The 20,460-nt window shown below is 37.2% G+C and overlaps 1 protein-coding gene across 1 annotated transcript in view; it reads right to left on the bottom strand.

Annotated features, from left to right (window-relative positions):
* TMEFF1 (transmembrane protein with EGF like and two follistatin like domains 1) overlaps window positions 1-20,460 on the bottom strand; it is a 92,880-nt gene that overhangs the window by 34,253 nt on the left and 38,167 nt on the right. Inside the window, exons 3-5 of the mRNA XM_060154724.1 lie at window positions 16,226-16,355; window positions 12,572-12,598; window positions 10,296-10,392 (exon numbers count right to left, since the gene is read on the bottom strand). Coding sequence (XP_060010707.1) covers window positions 10,296-10,392; window positions 12,572-12,598; window positions 16,226-16,355 — 254 coding nt within the window. The remainder of the gene's footprint in view (window positions 1-10,295; window positions 10,393-12,571; window positions 12,599-16,225; window positions 16,356-20,460) is intronic.

The following is a 20,460-nucleotide window of genomic DNA, read 5'->3' on the forward strand; positions in this document are numbered from 1 at the left end:
AAAAAAATAAATAAATGAATAAATAATTTAAAAAATGACATAGAACTTTGAAGCATATAAAAACAATATATGTAAAAAGGTGTTCAATCTGCTCAATAATCAAAAAAATGTAAATTTAAACCACAACGAGATACCATCACATTCACTAAACAGCAAAAATTAAGAGAACAATACCAAGTGTTTACAAGGATGAGGAGCAAAGGGAATTCTTATCCTCTGCTGAAGGGAGAACTTACTGGTACAACCACTTTGGAAAACAGGCATTACCAGGAAAAGCTAGACATGCACATGCCCAATAATTCCACTCCTGAGTAAGGCCCTTGAAAATCTCTTACACATGTGCACCAGAAGACATGCATATGTTCACAGAGCATTATTCATGAGAACAGAAGACTGGAAACAATCCAAATGTCCATCAACATTAAAATGGACTATAAAAGGATGTGGAAACGTTAAGCAACTGAATTCAACTAAGCAACTATGAGCATTAACGTGAATAAATCTTAAAAACATAATGCTGAGCAAAAGAAGATACACATAGTATGATTCCACTTATATAAAACTCAAAATCAAACAAAAGCCAAGTAATATATTATTAGGAGGGTTATCATGTGATAAAACTATAAGGAAAGCAAAGGAATGATTTCCACAAAATGCAATAGAGTGGGTGGATCAAAGAAAGATGCAGTTGGGGAGGGTCACAGGGCTGGGGGCAGCTCTAAAGTATTGACAATACCCTATATTTCTTGGCTTGGAAGGCAGGAGTCACAATTTGTTTCATTTTTGCACATTAAACTAAATGTGTAAGTTTTTCATAAACTTTTCAATATATGCTCTGTTTCACAATTTAAAAATTAAGGCACCATAAAAAAACTTTAAATTCATAAGAATATTTACTAACAAGTCAAAAATGGCTTTTACATTTTTAAAGGGGTGGGGAGGGAGAATATGTGACAGAGACCATATGTGGCCCCCAAAATGTAAAATATTTACCATCTGGTCCTTTATAGAAAAATTTTGCCGACTCCAGGTTTAAGGAATAAATGGTGGCCAATGGAAGAAAGTATTACAGAACAGTTTCAGGGATGAGAAAAGGCTGAGCAACAAAGGCAAGATCCCGAACCAATCTAGTAAGGAGAAACGAGTGACTCAGAAGAGGGCACTACAGCTCAACAGGAACCTCCTTGATCACGTGTAGAAAAGGTCCATGTAAGACCAAGAGCTGTGAGAACAACCATTGCTAATGTTTTCAATAGCACGTGACAAAAGAAAATGAAACCACCATCTCAAGGAACGTCCAGCTCAGTGAAACAGTGAGGAGAGGAGGACAGTATTAGACCCTAGAGGCTGCTGACACTACTGACTACAGTGGTTCCCCGTGTCTGCAGACTGGCAACGGCAGCAGAGGGCAGGATGCTCAAGCACAGGAGTGTGCACTAAAATGGAAAGAAATCGCTTCAGCAAACATGTCAAATTCAAAACATTTAACAACCATTTACTCTGCACCTACTGTGCAGGGATAGTCACATTTGCCTCTTTAATCATGACAACAAATTAAGAACAGGGAAGCTGAATATGAAAGACATTAAAAACCCTTAGATCACAAATCTAATGAGTGACTGAGATGGTGTTCTCCCTGCTCATCACAGTTGTCACATAAGACAGACATCTCAGCAAGGAAAGTGACAGATGAAAGGAGATAAGTAGTTATTTTCCACACTTATATCATGAAAAATCTTTTCACTAAATTGGTCTTGCTTTTCTCTCAAACACACCAGGAACACTCCTGCCTCAGGGCTTCCCCTCTTCCTGGAACACTTTTCCCTCAAACATCCACTCGGTTTGATCCCTCACCTTTTTCAAGTTTTATCTCAAAATATTAAATGAACAGCCAAAAGTTAAATCACTAAGCATCCATTTAAGAAATTAGAAAAAGAGCAATGGAATAAATCCAGTGAAAACAAAAAAAGAAGGGGAAAAATATAGATGACACAGATATGGATACAGATTTATAGATACATCTAAACAGAAATAGAAAACAAAGTTACAACAGAGAAGATCAATAAAGCCAAAAGCTGGTCCTTTGAAAAGACTTTCAAATCAACAAAGCAGGATGAGAGAAAAAACAGTATCTGGACTTAAAAAGACTACAGATTATGGTTTAAAAGATAATAAAAGTTTATTGTAAACAACTTTATGCCAGCAAATTTGAAAACTTTGGTGAAATGAATAGCCTTTAAAAAATATTAACTATTAAATTTGACCAAAAAAGAAATAGAAACTGAATGGTACTAAAATCATTAAAGAAATCAGTTTAAACAATGTCCCTCAAAGACGGCATCAGATCCAGGTGTTTTTTTAAAAAGAGTTCATGAACACATTCATTCCAGTCATTCAATAAATAGACATTTCTATTCTTACACAAAATCATCCAGAGAATAGAAAGAACACTTACTAATTCATTTTATAAGGCCATATGACCCCCAAAACAAGTTAAAGTAACAGATTAAAACTCACTGAATAAAAATGAATAAAAGAAAACCTCATACTTACAGCAGATAGAATACCAATAATGCAAGCCACAAAAACATACTGCAATCATAAAACAAAAATAGGATGCTATGAAAAAAGAGCACCATGAGAACAAAAACGAGCTCTTAGAAATTGAAAAGTACAGGAGAAATGACAAATTCAAAAAAAACAGCAAAAATTTTTCTAAATAGAAAATAGGAGAGAAAAGAAAATTAAAGGACTAGTCCAGAATGTCCAGCATCCAAATAACAGAAATACCAGAAATAGAAAAGAGAGGAAAGGAAGTCATCAAAGAACTAACTGAAGAAAATTTCTCAAATCAGAAGTCAGTGAGATTCTAGGAACTGTGAAATTTCGTTATACTGAGGACCAAAAGGAGATTCTACATGCTTCAATAGAGAGAAAACAAGTCATATACAAAGGACCATGAATCAGAGTGGTTTCAGACTTCAACTGGAAGCTAGAAGCCAACAGAGCAATGCTTTCACAATTCTGAGGGAAAATTATCTGCCACCTAGAATTATGCACTCACCAAGTCATAAGTCAAGTATTAGGTGTAGGATAAAAACACCTTAAATATAAGGTCTCACCTTGTACCCTTTCTCAAGAACCTACTGAAAGATATACTAAAATGGAAGAGTAAAACAAAAAAGTTAAAGGTAAAAAAAGCAAGAAACAGGATATCCTATGTAGGAGAGAGGTAAAGGAATTTCTAGGATGATGCTTGTGGTATAACAAAAAATATGTTTAGTCTTTGTCCCCTGCTCCTGGCAGAGCTCCTAAAACCCTTGGAACTTCGACAAAAGAGTCTTTTGTATGCTAATGAGATGACTCAGCTCTTTCCTTAATTCTAAGTCATTTTAGCAAATTCTAGAACCTTAAGGGAGGTCTTAGGAACCTCCAGATTCATAGTATCCTGGGCAGAAGTGCAGGGAACCTCATTTGCAGCTGGTGTCTGAAACAGGGGCAATTTGTGGGTCTAAGCCCTTACCCTGTGGGGTCTGTGCTGACTCCAAGAAGTGCGTAAAAGAAATGATTGTAGGACACCCAGTTGGTGAAGGAGAAATGGAGAACTGATTGTTGTTGGAAAAGACATAACATTGAAGGAAGATTCCAAGATGACAGCTATATTAAGAGGGCAACCAGTCCACATTGAATTTTTTTGTTTTGTTTTAATTTTTGGCTGCGTTGGGTCTTCACTGCTGCGCACGGGCTTTCTCTAGTTGCGGCGAGTGGGGGCTACTCTTCATTGCAGTGCGCGGGCTTCTCATTGCAGTGGCTTCTCTTGTTGCAGAGCACGGGGCTCTAGGCACGCGGGCTTCAGTAGTTGCGGCACGCGGGCACTAGAGCGCAGGTTCAGTAGTTGTGGCGCACGGGCTTAGTTGCTCCATGGCATGTGGGATCTTCCCAGACCAGAGATCAAACCCGTGTCCTCTGCATTGGCAGGCAGATGCTTAACCACTGAGCCACCAGGGAGTTCCCCACACTGAAATATTGATAATTTCACTCAGTGGACAGTTGTATTGCTAGATGCCATTACCAAGATGCCTACTGCCCTCTTTTTAGCCAGAGAAGAGAATGCCCAGGTAAGCCTAGCTCAGATTCTTAATTGTGCTTGCCTTGAAGAAGTTCCTGCTCTCCCCTTCATGTCAACTACCTGAAACAAACGAGCACACTCATTTAACTGACGTGCTCCTGAGAGCTGGAGGTCAGCTACAGTGAGACTGGAAGTAGAAAACACAGAGCAGTCCACTCTCTGACCACATTTCTGCCAATCATCCATACCTGGTGACATGAGAATCCTACCAGATGCCTCAACTATGAGCCCTATGACATTCCCCTTAACACTCAGGGTCTTGCCCACCCACTTCCCCAGAAGGGAATCTTGTAAACCAGGAAGCCAAAAGTCAGACTCTGACACAGACTGTTCAATGTGTCTTTTTCCGTAAGCCTTCATCTAACAGTGCCAGCTAAGTCAACACTCGGTACTGTGAATTTGGCAATATTCTATTTTGTACCCTAGATGTGAGGTATATAGATGTAGTATTCTCTAAATTGCATGTGTATGTTTTAAACACATCTGTATGCAAAATGTACATTTTACAAAAAAAGTTTTAAATAAAGAGTAGAGCAGTATGTATAGTGCACTGCCATTAGTTTAAAAAAAGGAAAGAAAGAGAATTCGTGTACATACATGCTTGTACATGCAAAAAATACCTCTGGGAGATTAAGAAACAGATCACAGTGATTGCCTCTAGTGAAGACAATTGGGTAGCTGAGGATCAGGGGTGGGGTGGGAAACAGACCTTTTACTGTAAAGCCTTTCAAAGCTTTTGAATTTCTAACACTATGAATTTCAAAGGCATGAATGCATACATACATACATGAATAAATTCAATGACTTCTCTGATTTAGCTCTAGGATTTTGGCAAATCACAACTCTGAGTCTTTAATAATAGTGATAATACCTCAAACACTGGTGACAGAATCAAATAAGCTTTTGTAAAAAGCCCTTTGAAATAATTAAATACTATGTATATCTGAAAGGTATTATTATTGAAAAATATCTATCCTGTCTCTTCCTTTCCCCTTACTGTGCATAGAAAGTGTCATTCCTTCTCCATATGGTAAGTTTTATTTAGCAGTTAGGAAAACACTGGCTTCAACTAATTCATGTGAAGTTATTTAGATTTCATAAACACCTAACGAAGACTGCAACAAGTTCACCTGCTACAAATTCCTCACAATACTACTAGTCCTTTTCACACATGTTAAACCCTCACAACGAACCTTTGTGTGGCTCTAAGTGAACAGGAAAGCCCTGTGTGAACTGCCACGAGTTCAACAAGACCTATAGAGGGACCCTAAGATACCTAACCTTATGGCAAGTTCATCCAACATAGAAACCAGCAAGACAAAGTCCCTGTACTCAGGGAGCCCACAATCTGTTAGTGATCCCAACAGTTTAAGTGCTATGTGGAGGTTGTTTTTCTCAAGACCAAGGGAGGAACACAGAGTTAGTCACCTAACTCATAGGGACTGCAGAAACAGCAAGGGAGGCTGCTAGGAAGAGGTGCTGAAGTCATACTTCATCCAAGCTGGAAGGAAGAGTAGGAATTAAACAAGTAGGTATACAGGGGTGGGACTTCAGGCAGACAGAATAACAGAGGCAAATCATCAAAGAGTAACAGAGCATCCAGCAAACTGCAGGAGGCCATGGGGATACTGTGTTCTGCATTTCTGGACAAATGAGCCTGTCATTATTAACATCTGGGTTATACTTGGTATAAAATAACGTTTAATAGTGTTTATTTCCTGTTATCAGAGCCTAATGGACAACATACAATTATTTTCCCATTATAATCTAAGGGGCCTTGGTAGAAATTTATTAAACCTAAATAGTTTTAAAAGTCTAGATTCCAAATATCCAGAGTCAGGCAATGTTAAATGATGAAAATTATTGTCATCTCTGATTAGGAGGAAAGCAGAAGCGCAGAGTAGATAACGGTAGAAAAGTACTCCTTTGGTTGTTCTTTTTTTTAAAAAGTATATGCAACTTCCAGAAAGGAGGACGTTAATGGAGACGACAGATGTACAGCATTACTCTCTCTGTTTAAACAACAACAACAAAATTTCATTCCACGTTCTGAGGGAGAGACTCATCAGACTGTGATAGTGGCCAGCAACTGTGTCCAAGCAGAAAATGGTACCATAAATGACAAAGATGTCCAACAGGTGAATTAACTGGTTCTCAACGTTGTCTGTCATACTGCACACCTACATGATTCTTTCTCTGAGCAACTCTGACAGCTTACATCACTCAGGGGAAAAGGGAAACAGCATCTCCAAAATGACTGACATCAAAGAGGTAGAAGAGCAGGGACAATTTCCATAAAGCACATGGCAGACGAAGTTCAAAGGAATAATTGGAGGTTTTTTATAACTCGCCTGTACTGACACCATGCCAGATGATTTTACAGACTATTCAAATCGTTCATGGCAGGGATTTAGGTCAGGTATATAAAAGGTCTACCTGGCTGAAGGAGTTCTTTGATTATCTGGTCCCACTGTCCAGACAAACAGCTGAGGGCTATCTTGCAGCAATAACCTCAGCCTTGGACTGGTTAGAAATATTGTTTAGATAAAGAGGGGGTGTGGTTGCTACGATTATGTAGTTTAAGAAATACAATTTTCTGTAAAGCAGGTATTGTTTCCAAGTTTTAAGACTAAGCAGAAAAAAAAAAAAGACTAAGCAGAAAGTCTAGCCACTGTATGTCACAACGGTCACAGTGGAATACTGAAACCTCACCCATGTGGGAGTCAAATTTCTTGGAACCTCAACTACCTCGCTCTAGGTATAAATTCAAAAGGTAAGCATCAATGAAGATAGCCATCACAAACCCATGCAAAGCCCCACGATGCCATTAGAGAGACACAGTGTGCTTCGGAAAGAAAGAGGAAAAAAGCCTCTCACAAGCAAAAATAATTTAAATTATAAATAAAATAGCCACTGAGCAGACAAGAGAGACAAAATTCATGCAATATCTGACGTTCACACACTCCGCGAAGAACCTATTTACTCTGATTTTACATTTAGAATTTATTCCTACATTAGATATAGTTTCTATAAGCATACTGTTTCCTATTTCAGGGAAGCAGAGAGGCAATTAATAAGTTGGAGTCATCTACAGTCAGAATCACTGACAAGGCATACTGACAGCACTCAGATGCAACAGCGAAGAGCCTGACATGGGAGAAGAAAAATCAATTTTATAAAACAATGTAGAACCCAAAACACAAAGCAGAATGGAGCCTTTAGTAGGCGTGAAACAGCTACCACTAAAAACATCAGTGGCCTCTGAGAAGATCATCCTATTACACACGTGTGTGCACAACAGAATGGATAAATCTCTTGTCATGAGACCTGTGTTCTGGTTCTGCTGCTTGATCACAGCCATTCAGCTTCTTCGGAGCTCAGCTCCCCCAGTAAAATCAGGATAATACTTCCTTGCCCTACCCACTGGACAGACTGCCATAAAGAGCTGAAAAAATAATCTATATAACAGCATTTGAAAAATGTAACAAACTATACAATATATGACTCTAAGAATATGTTAGAATATGTTTTGTATACTGTTTAAGACAATACATTTAAATCAATTTCTATTTAAATGGCTAAATAAAAAACTACACTTCTCTTAATAGCAGAAAATTAACTTACATGGTACCATTTATCCCCTCCCCCAAATAGTCAGGTTTTTTTCCTACTATTAGCAAGAAGAAAAGAAAGAGTTGTAAAGCAAGAGAAAGATTTTAGCATCTGAAAAAGGATAGATTATATATATACGTATAACTGAATCACTTTGCCGTACACCTGAAACTAACACAACATTGTACATCAACCATACTTCAATAAAAAAAGAAATTTTAAAAAATAATAATAAATTAATCAACTACAAAAGGAAAAAAAAAGATTAGCTGCCCTTTGGAAACCAGATAGGTTATATATAGCATTTCTTTTGATATGAAAGACATTTCAAAATGAGAAAAGATAAAATATTTTTTTAAATGAAAATGAATATCCATACCTAAAAATGTAACATGAAATAAAATATCTATTATAGTTACATTACAGAGCAATTTTTTTAACTGTAGGTCATAATCAGTATGGAAAATATTAGAATACATTATTTTTAGTAAAGGTTAAGTATTATTTTATAGAATTTTGTTTTACTTAATATCTATTATTACTATGTATATATGTACTTATTTTCTAGGTAAAGGTACAGTTTGCTTCCTTAATGTTCTCCTATTATTGCATCAATTTCCTGGCCTGGTCTTGGCTGCCTGTCCCAATCTATCCACGTGCTCCTTAGGAAGCTCCTCAGCCTGCATGCTCCTTACTATTGGTAAGCCCTTCCCTGGTCTATGCGCACTTTCTTATGCTTAGAGCCTGTACCTGCAAGAACTGCGTTACAAGTTCTCAAATAGACACACACAAAATGAATTTAGTATATACAACAGAGTTGCTCTGACTGGGCATAGGCTACATATTCCATCAAGAAAAGGGGTACACAGAAAGATGTGTATTTTATCATATAGATGTCATACTTGGGGCCACCTCTGAAACTACACAGAATCCATTCTACTTCCCAGCAAAAGCTCTCTATCTCTTTCAATTAAGGGATGGAAAATGAAAGCAGAGAAATGTAAAAAATAGGACTGAAGAGAGGTACTGTCAAAGGAATAACAACAGATCAACTGATCAAGCCAATCAATCACTGACAGCTCTTCTGAATCTGAACACTATTATAGAACAGTCCTGAGGAAAAATACTGAAAAGAACCAAATATCTACAAAAATACACATACACACACACACACACACACAAATGCTGGTGTTTCATCATGCATATCATCAGTACAAAGAGAGAAGAAGAGAACATAATACCTATTACCTGTTCTCTCTGCAAGTCCCCATTGCTATCATTTCTCTCATGTTCTACAGGCCAAAATCTACTTTGGAACACATGTTCTTACAAATCAATCCACTCTGATTGAAACAGAGGGACATGTCAATCCAAGTGACCAATATGCAGAAACAGAGCAAACTCAGGGTTTGCTGAATTCACTTTTTATTGACCGTGTCTTTTGCCAATTCTCACCTACTTTCAAACATATATCAAGTAAATTATCAGACATTTAATTTTACCAAGTGCCAGACAAATAGGTGATTCTGTACCAAAATACTGAAAATGTGGTTATCCTGATTTGTAAAACTCATTCTGGGCATAAATGCTAATTAAACCATACTACCATTGATCAGTAAAAGGCTCAAATAGGCATTTAAGGGCTGAATAAAACATGAGTCTGGAAATTCACAGTGAAAATACATATAAGTAAGAAAGAACATGCAAATCTCTATAAAATAAGTGCTGTAAAATATGCACTAAGGGAAAATTGAGGAAGTGAAGAAGATCCATTTGTGTTACATAAGGTCCTAAAGACAGCATTAAAGCTTTTAGAATCACCTATGCAAAAAGCAAGCACCTCAGAGAATTGAAAGAAGGTTGAGACTGGGAATAAACAAACAGGAACCTGATGAAAGGAGGAAACAAACATAACTGTGTTGATGAGGTCTATATTGTTACTCCTCCACCAAACAACACCCTTCTCACAGGGAGTGCACAGGAAATTGGACAGACAATGCTGTCCAGCTACAAAACCCACCTTAGTGAAGGCTGAACATGAGTGAGAAAATAAAACAAAATGTCAATCAGTGCAGCTGAGATTTCCAGAAATAATTTTTACTTATTATATAATATTTACTTATTATCTCTAAAATTTTGAATGTTTTGAATTTTTCTTAATACACTGAAATACATGAAAAGTTTGTGTATAAAAATGCAAGTTAAGAAAAACTGTTTATCATTGATACTAGTTAAAAATATAATAGTAAGATAATTCCAAATAAGAGCAATTCTGATGAATAAAATTAGCACTTGGTATAAAATATGTAAAACTATCAGTGAAAAAAAGGCAGTGGTAAAATGAAAAAAATTATAAATGGATTTCCATTCTAAAACACTTAAATAGCTATAGTATTATATCAATTTAAAAGACAGTAGACTAGCATTAAACAAAAAAAACACAGACGGCACACACAAAATACACAGAAGCAAATTAGATGATACCTTTCTATAATATAATAATGCTGATAATTAACCTCCAAGTAAGTGTATCCCCTTCCCTCAATCAACTCACCCAACATTTTCTGCATCTTCATCACACTCAGCTTTATATTTGCAAGGTCCACACTTGGAGTGTTTTCTGTGAACTTCTGCCCCTGACCCTTCCTCTTCTGTTTAAAAAGAAAAATTAAATTTTCAACCAAAAGTTGGGATCCTTTCCAGATATGCTTCATGTTTTCAGCAGCCATTATCCTATTTCTGGGGAAAATGTACCCAAGCTCTTGAAAAAAATCAGTTCCAAAAATCTATCAATGCTTGAGTCCAAAAATGTTGTCAGTACAAGAGTACAACATATGCTGTGAAAAAAAAAAAAGTATTGGGGCTAGAAAAATAATCCCTTAACCTATGTACAACGGAACAGTATGCTAGATTTGGTTGATTCTTTAAAATAATTACCATAACATTAAATAAGAGAGAGGAAAAAAAAAACATGAGCCAATAAATTTAGTCCAGTGATTACCCTATTGAAATAGCCTGTGCAATCCAGGTTAGCAAATAAGTGATTAAACAAAGCAGAGTCTAACCACTACTTTTTCCTCACATCAGTTTCACACCTGCCTTAAAAATTATCTCCAAATTTTGAAAAGGAAAGGGGTCTATTTACAAAGGACTTGCCCTTTTCTACTTTACCACCTAGCACAGCCAGCAACACCCAGAATACAGAAGGGTATGCGTCTCCTATGACCCAGCACAAAACAACAGTGCATACCACCAGCCCCCAACTCAGCTCATATCCCACATTTAGGGAACCCTATACTCCTGGGTCTTAACTAGAGTGGATCCTATCCTGATAACCTCAAACTGGGCAGGGAGATCAGTTCTGAAGCCAAATTAGGGATTACAGTTTACTCAAGGGATTTCCCAGTCTGGTTTGGGAAAGCACACCTTACTGAGGGGGTGTCAATCAGCAGAGAAGATGTTGTAAGGAAAGCACACACAAACCTAAGTGCCTGTTTGGTACTATTATCAAACTCGCCATTTTGTGTGTCTGCCTACACTTTAAGTAGAAATCCTCCCCAAATTCTAATGAATACTCCCGAAACAATTCCAGGGAGCATAATCCTAAGTATGTCTAAGGCCTCAGAAACATAATGAGATCTAGAAATCATACAGCCATCATGAGCTCACTAAAGTTTGTATATTAATCTGAGCAAACCACTTAGCCTTTCTAACTCATACTCCCTAAAAAAAAATTGCCAACAACCAACATCCTCAGGGCAAGATATCCAGTATTTGTACCATATAAGCAAATCTGGAGATCAACTTCCACTTCTTTAACATAGTAACAATGACAGTTTCCTAACTGAATATCTGACCACAGGGGCTGGACCACATGACCCTTTAAAGTCCTTTCCAGCTCTAAGATCCAGAATTTATGATCTCATCCTTCACGCGTAATCACGAAGTTTCTGCTTGAACATGTCCATTTAAATTAAATTCTATTGTTGGTCAGTTTAAATCTTTTTTTTTTAAGGTCAAACTGTCATCCTTGAAATTCTTTCTCAGAACAGTTCTTCTACTCTCTAGGTGACCTTCAAAGTCCCTTCCAACTCTAAAATGTTAGGATTCTATGAAATGTAGAAGGGTGGAGTAAGGTTTCAGATAGTACTGAAACGATCACAACTGTAGTTTTCATTTGCATAAGGGTGAATTTTACCAGAGTATGTTTTTTCTTTTAGTGCATCCCCAGAGCACCTCAAACTTACTTTGCATACAGTGGATACTCATTAAGAATTACAGCCTCATTAGACCATTAAATAGATCAGTCATTCTCAATTCTAATAATTCAGAGTAAACTGAATTACCAAATATTAGTTTTTCAAACTGTTTTTAAATATTGTACCTTGAAAATTCCTTATGAGCAAAAATTTGTAAGCAAGGGATGGGAGAGTGTTACATATACTCTGGTCCAAGCTAAAATCATCTGGGGATGATCCTAAGGGGAGGGCACCTTGGTGTAACTTCAGTTTAACAGGAGCAACATTTCCCCTTTGTCTGACAACAAACCTATAATGAAAAATAAATGCAGGAAAAAAAGAATGCTAAGGGCTAAGGGGGATAGAGGGATTGGGGGTGATAGCTGAGGGGTACAGGGTTTCTTTCTGGGGTAATGAAAATGTTCTAAAGTTGGCTGTGGTGATGAAAGTACAATTCTGTGAATATACTAAAAGCCACTGAATTACATACTTTCAATGGGCAAACTGCATGGTATGTGAATTTTATCTCAATAGGGCTGTTTTTAAAAAGTGAAAGAAAAAAATACTTTTTTAAGGGGTATTTGAAACTTACCTCCCTCTCCAGATCCAGAACCATTATCTGAGAAGAAAAATAAAGAATGAATATGAATACTTTTACTGGAAATCTCATATTATCAAGTAGTAAAATTTCTTATCAAAAATCAAACTGTGGGGCTTCCCTGGTGGCGCAGTGGTTGAGAGTCTGCCTGCCAATGCAGGGGACATGGGTTCGTGCCCTGGTCCAGGAAGATCCCATATGCCGCGGAGTGGCTAGGCCTGTGAGCCATGGCTGCTGAGCCTGCACGTCCGGAGCCTGTGCTCCGCAACGGGAGAGGCCACAACAGTGAGAGGTCCGCGTACCGCAAAAATAAATAAATAAAATCAAACTGTGATATCCATTCTCATGTAGCCCCTTTTCTCATTTTTTCTGGATATCTAACAGTTTATTCTTATATACTTATTTTGTACCTTTCTTCAAATATAAATTACTTGGACACATAATCCATACCTCATACATCTTTGTAGCCCATTCAGGAAATACCCAGGTGCCTTGTACAGAGTAAAAACCAATAAATATTATAAAGTAAATGGCTAAATAGAAATAAATTTAAATAACTCACTTAAAAGGTAGAAGAAATTTTTAATTTTGTTGAAGCTTGAAAGGAATAAAGAATAAACTGTTTTTATTAGAAAGGGAGGAGAAGAGCTTTGGGTCTTGCTCCAAAAATCTTCTTCATTAAATCTGTGGATAACAGCCAAAAGCCAAAAGATATGAAAAGCCCCAAGGTTTAGAAGGAAAGAAGCTCAAGGTTGAGGTTTTCATATTACTGATGAAATTAACTTCCTCTAGGAAACCTCACCAGAAGGAATCTCACCAAGGTGTAGGTGAGAAACTTGTTACTAGTCAAATTAAAGAGCCTCCCTCAAAGTTACCAGCAAGAAGCCAGAGTAAATTGTAATTAATTTAAAATATGTATTTTATAATCCTAAAAGAACCAACATATGGCTCAGAGCATGCTGAAAAGAGGGCAATGGTGCGGTATCATAAGTGTGGAACAGAGATGGCAAGTGATGAACTTAACACTTTACCCAGCACTTTCTAGGGAGGAGGATTTCCTAGAGAATCCATTCCAGTTCTTCAAATAGTTCTCTAGAGTGGGAGACACCCTCAACAATATCACTCCCTTCCCCCCTTCCCTTCAATCTCCTGCAGACTATAATAAAAGTCCCAAACGTGGTAGAAACAGGAAGAACTGGGAAAAAAATACATATTTTATGTAGCATCCACTTCAACTCTTCATGGGATTTTATACAAAGTCTTACATTGTATTCATTTTGATTTATCAACCATAAAATAATTATATCTTCTCTGAGAAAGTAAAGAGGAAAAGAAAGAGTAAAAGAGTAGAAAAAAAGACAAGGAAAAAGGGAACTCAAATGTATTTTTATTACCAAACTCTGCTTAGGAAAACTCTCTTTTTCCCTTCTATTCCATATACATTGACTGGGTACTTATTATGTGTTAGACAACATACACATAATAAGTAAAAGGTAGATATAAACTGATAAATAAGACAGTTCCAGTGCATGACATACTTACTCCCAATCTTTTTTCCAACTAATGTCCAATTTTAATAAATATAATATCTCACACCTTCCTTAAGGGTCATTTAAAATTCTGAAATAAATTAAATATACTGTAACTATTCTGATAATGAGGTTGAGTTCTTCTTGTCAATCATATTTTCACTGGACACACGCCTTCCCCTGCCCCAACCCTGGGATTATGATATACCTCCCTAGGCAGGATATAGTACTTTCCTGTTGAGAAACAGGATCTGGCCAAAGGCAGATGTGTTGGATAAATGAAAAACAGTACGATATTTACATAGAGATATGCACAAAGTGTGAATAAACTCTGCCAGGAGATACCAGAGAAGAAAGATTTCACAGAGTAGAAAAGGCTTAAGCTCAATCTTAAAGCATAAAAAAGTTCTCAAATAAGCAAAGGAGAATGTTGTGCCTAGCACAGGGAATAGGACCAACACCAGACCAAATGACATGAACAACTCTGGCCCCAGCCAGAAGACAACAAAAGCAATACAGCACCTTATAGCTTAGCTCATTCAATTCTCACTTAACCCCAGGAGATGACATCCATCACAATTTAGGTATGTAACTGGGGCTCAAAGCAGCTAAGTGACTTGTGTAAGGTCATACAGTAAACAAGAGCTGGAGTTACTTTAAAGCCAAGTCTTGTAACCCTAGTGCAGTGCTCTTTCCAGCTCTTTCCACTCTGCCTCCCAATGCTTAATATTCACTGCTTATCAAAGCAGTTGGTGTCTTAAACTTCTCATAAAGGATGCATAATTAATTTGGGATTGTAAAGAACTCCATATTCCTTTTTAATTACTAAGTTAAGTCTGTGAAACATAATGTACTTGGAGAAGTGTATAAGAACCATATCAAATGACAGTCTATTGGCCTAAGAGCATCTAATTATTTAGTGTATGGAAAAGAATTTGGCCTTGCCCAAAGAGAGTTTTGGCCTTCGCCCTCAGCTTCTGGAAGGCAATCGATGTTTAGGAAGGGAGTTGACCACATCAGACCTTAGGGTGGGACAAGCCACACTCAATACTCTTAGGGCAGGGGCTGGCCACACCAGAAATACCAACCACACAGTTCAGAGTGGGGGCTTTGAGTCATGTGGTATTAGTGTACCCAGAGTTTGAGATCAACCACATGGACCATCAATCAATTACACTTATGTAATGGAGCCCCAATAAAAACATAGGCACTGTAATATACAAGGAGAGAAAGGAAATGGAGTAATCGTATAAGAATAGACTCCACCTTTACTGCTAACCTTCATACAATAATTCTATTACAATACCTCACTCTGCATCCCTGCCCCCAAATACAAACGCAAGTAAGATACTAATATTAATGTCTTCCAAAATTAACCATTACTAATTCAGGAAGGAAAAGACAAGGAAGTAAATACAAACAATTGGGGGAGGTGGATGACTAGGGCTAGCAAACAGAAATGAGAAGATATAAAAAGAGAAGAGATTGGACAGAGATACATCCTGGGATGCCACTAATGACTTCCCATGGATACTCCCCACTCCTTCCCCATCCCCCAAGATAAAAGTCAACAAAATGGATCCCATAGCATTTCCCACCCCAAATCTTATCCTGTCTTATATTCAAACCATAAGGCAAAAGATATGCAAAGTCCCCACCAAAAAAAAGCATTAAGCATTAAAAACGTCCTGAGAAGTAACAGTCAGTACAAGACTACCAGGGGTTAAAAAGCAACGTTGAGGGCTTCCCTGGTGGCGCAGTGGTTGAGAGTCCACCCGCCAATGCAGGGGACACGGGTTCGTGCCCCGGTCTGGAAAGATCCCACATGCCGCGGTGCAGCTGGGCCCCTGAGCCATGGCCGCTGATCCTGCGCGTCCGGAGCCTGTGCTCCGCAACGGGAGAGGCCACAACAGTAAGAGGCCCGCGTACCGCAAAAAAAAAAAAAAAAAAAAAAAAAAAAGCAACGTGAAATGGAGGCAAAAAAGAGCTCCCCCATTCCTCACATAATCATCACCAAATCCATACAGCAGTTTTGGGAATAAAGCTCTGACTGGAAACTTCCTCTTAAAAGTATGGGAGAACCATTTCTAACATTTTTTCAGAAGAATATCACACATACCAGAGTAGCATGGTCCCCTTGCTACTACTGTTATCTCTTTCTGGTGCTTACAAGCAGCCCTTCTGAGGAAGCATTCATTTTGGTACGTGTCCCCATTTGATCCACAGACAGGAATATAATTTGTATGGCACTGCAAAAGAAACAAAAATAAATTCTCAGACTAGGCATGAATATTAATAGTTCATTTCATATTCATGAATGCAATACCATAGTATTATGACATACTTTTACTACAAAAGAGTTTGTTCTTTTATTTGGTTTTTAAAAAGAAGAGTTATGCTTCTTTCTCATACCTTTTTTCACATTCATAATGAAAATTAACTATCAACTATCCATAAAAATGAGAATGAAAATTCCTATCCTATCTACATCATTTGCTTGTGATCCAGGGAGATAATATAAAAGGAAATGCTTGTCAATGTTTGTCATGAGCACTAATGATGTAATGTCATTTCATTATTATCAAAATTCACTTATTCAATACGCCTAGTACACAAAGTCTCAAGGTAAATGCTATAGAAGAAAAATGAACTCTGTTCTCAGAGACCTTACGATCTTGTTAGCGAACCATATAAATAGGAAATACATATATATGATCATGTACTAAATCAAAAGTGTAGACAATAAGTGTAATATCTAATACCTATTACTGTAAACTGAAGTATTCAAGAAAAGCCTCCTCAGAGAAAATGAAATGTGAACTGGGCCTTGAAGGATTAGTAGATGAAAAGAAAAAAGATGATTCATGTTTGAGAAATGACACTGAATTGGTATGTTTAAAAAACTTTTAACACTTCTAAATGTCAAAAATATCATAAAGAACTAAAGTTTTAAAATCTGGGGAAAACAGTATAATATGACATAACTTATTACTAAAAGAGAGACAGTACAAATTAATACAAAAGATAAATTTACAAAAAATAACAAATGGTCAATTAATATATAAAAAATGCTGAGTTTCACTAGCAATCAGAGTGGTACATGAAAACGCGATGCTATTTTTAGCTTATAAAGCTGGTCATTAGACAAACAAAAAATTCAATTTGGTGGACATACCAATATACCTGTTGTGCTAATTTAAACTGGCTCAATCTTTTGAGAACATAATTTAACAATACATTTCAAGAGTTCTAAAAAAGAAATGTGATTTTTTTATCTAGAATTACACATTTAAGGATATATCTGAAGGAAACTATTGTAGATGAAAATTTATTACAGTCATTTCAAATAGAAATGTATTCATATCTAAAACATAAAAACAACCTAAATATCCAACAAGGCAATATTTATTTAAACCATGCTATATCTGTTCAAGGAGTCACTGAGCATTACCCTTTATAAGAATACTGTGTGACAGAAAAAGATAACGTTAGGTGAAAAGTAGGTGATAATACCATATACGTAACTTCTGAGAATTTTGTGCCCTTTTTCTTTTTTTGGATGCGTTGGGTCTTTGTTGCTGCGTGCGGGCTTTCTCTAGTTGCGGCGAGCGGGGGGGTACTCTTCATTGCAGTGCACAGGCTTCTCACTTTGGTGGCTTCTCTTGTTGCGGAGCACGGGATCTAGAGCACAGGCTCAGTAGTTGTGGCTCACATGCTCTAGAGCGCAGGCTCAGTAGTTGTGGCTCACACGCTCTAGAGCGCAGGCTCAGTAGTTGTGGCGCACGGGCTTAGTTGCTCCGCGGCATGTGGGATCTTCCCAGACCAGGGATCGAAGCCGTATCCCCTGCATTGGCAGGCGGATTCTTAACCACTGCGCCACCTGGGAAGTCCCTGCCATTTTTAAATGTATTATCTAGTCCACAAAACTGAATGCAAATTTCTTAAATAATTCGATAATATAAAATAAAAATATAGCAAGAAAATAAATTACATATATATACACATATATATCTCAATTATTTAGAAAAATAAATATTCATAGAGTAAATCCTGGAAGAAAACACCAATAAATTTTTCACATTACTTGTCACCAGAGTTTTTTATTTCCATGTATATAGTTTCTGTATTTCTCAATTTTTCTGCAATGAACAAGGCTTATTTTTATCATTTATTTACTTTTTAAAAAGTGGTCAACTTACTTTATGAATCATAAATATGGCATGCTACCCCAGGTCAAACACTGGTAAAAACAATTTCTAATAAAATATTTTGTAACCAAGTTGATTTGCTATACAATATCAGCAGACTCCTACATCAACTTTAGTTAAAATTAAAATTTTACTTTAGGATGCCTTCCTATACTCCTCTAATTCTTCAAGGATCACTTGCTTTATTCTCTCCCCTAAAATGTACACAATAACTTGTATGATGTCTGCAGGAATCAATGTTACTCTGTAATTATACAATGTATAATTAGCAAAAAAGACCATAAGCTCCAAGATGTCAAATGCTAAGTCTATGGACTTCTCAAGCCAACTCTTCACTCAACAAACATTTAATAACTTTCTAACATAGTGCTTGCAAAGGTGCTAATATCGCCCCCTAGGGGTGAGTGCCCCTATGGAGGCATTTTTGGTTGTCATAATGAGAAAGGGACATTACTGTCATTTAGCAGATGGATTCCAATGGTGCTCGATGTACTGCAAAGGAAAGGATAGTTCCACACAACATACATACCATACAATTTCTGAATGCATCTCTAGCCATTCATGTAGGAACTATGGTAAGGCCATATACAAATAAGACTGTTCTAGCTTCTCCTAATAGCTTTTATTCTAGCATCCACCATACCTCTACTTTTTTGTTTTCAAATACTACTAGTATGAAATTGCTGCTGCTGATCTTTTTAAAAATCCAAATGTTCATTATAAGTAAATATAAGCATCTACTATATTGTCTTCTAGTGTAATCATGCCCAAACATTTACATTTTGAAATACTTATTTTACTATAAATTACTTTCATTTCTCCTTTACATTGCAAGTGTATATTATAGTGATTTCTTTAATTATGTGTTTATGTAGGCTACATTATATACAAATTTCATTTAAGAATAGAAAAGAAATGGAATATAAATTATTGGTTATAAAAAAGGATTATTAAGTCTGATAGGGCTGAGAATCTATATGGTAATAGCTAAGATTTATTGAGGAGTTTCTATCTAGTAAACACTGGCTACAACTTTAAATGTCCTAAACTAACTTAAATATAACAATCCTGCAAAGCACATGACTTAGTGCTTAGAGCTGGGGCTCTGAAGCAAAATGCTGATTTCAAATCCTGGGTCGACCATCCGTATGACTATGGGCTAGCACCAGTGCCATTTCCCCTATCTATAAAATGGTAATTATAGTAGTATCTACCTAATAAAATTGTTATGAGGATTAAATAAGAGAAATCCATCTTTAGCATTTACATCTAGCCATAGTAAATTCTCAACAAACATCAGCTGGTTCTGCTACTGCTATTATCATTTCTGAGTCTTAAGTCTTGCCCAAGGTCACAGCTAACAAATGGAAGACCCACAACTCCTGACAAGTGATGTTCTCTAACCACTACACACCAGTTTTTCAGCAGGATCTCACTATATGTCACTTGGTGGTAGCGAGTAGGGGGCTTAAAACGGTGTAGGCAATGTCCCTGAAATGCAACCTAACGAGCACATACCAAGGAGTGAGCATGAGATGGGAAAAGCAGACCTACAGTTCTTAGGCCAGCCTGTTTCCAGAAGTGTCTTTTAAAAGCCTCTCATTATGCTATGGAAAAATTAAGGGATTTCGGCAATTTTAACAACATACAACTTCTGACTTGGGCACTGACTCTAACCTAAGGTCTGCCTCCTCTATACTGCCACTCTTGCTGGGGGAAAGAACTCTCCCCTACACCTTCTCTTTAGCTTCAAGAGTGATTTGAGGTAGTTTACAAAGGTGCAGCAGTGTACAACTCTGCAGCCACATCCATTCAAGCACTTATTGTATACCTACTGTGTGTCAGGAACTGTGCTGAATACAATAAATGATATTAACAAAGTTGTGATGGATTAATTTCATGTGTCAACTTGACTGGGCCCCAGGGTGCCTGGATTAAATATTATTTCTGGATGTATCTGTGAGGGTGTCTCTGGATGACATTAGCATTAAATCAGTGGACTGAATAAATGCCCTCTCCAATGTGGGTGACATCATCCAATCCACTGAGGGTCTGAATAGACCAAGAGGTGAACAAAGGGAGAATTAACTCTCTGCCTGACTGGTGAGCTGGGACCTTGGTCTTCTCCTGGTTCTCAGGCCTTTGG

This window comes from Lagenorhynchus albirostris, chromosome 7 (genome assembly GCF_949774975.1).
Source record: "Lagenorhynchus albirostris chromosome 7, mLagAlb1.1, whole genome shotgun sequence".
Lineage (NCBI taxonomy): Eukaryota > Metazoa > Chordata > Mammalia > Artiodactyla > Delphinidae > Lagenorhynchus > Lagenorhynchus albirostris.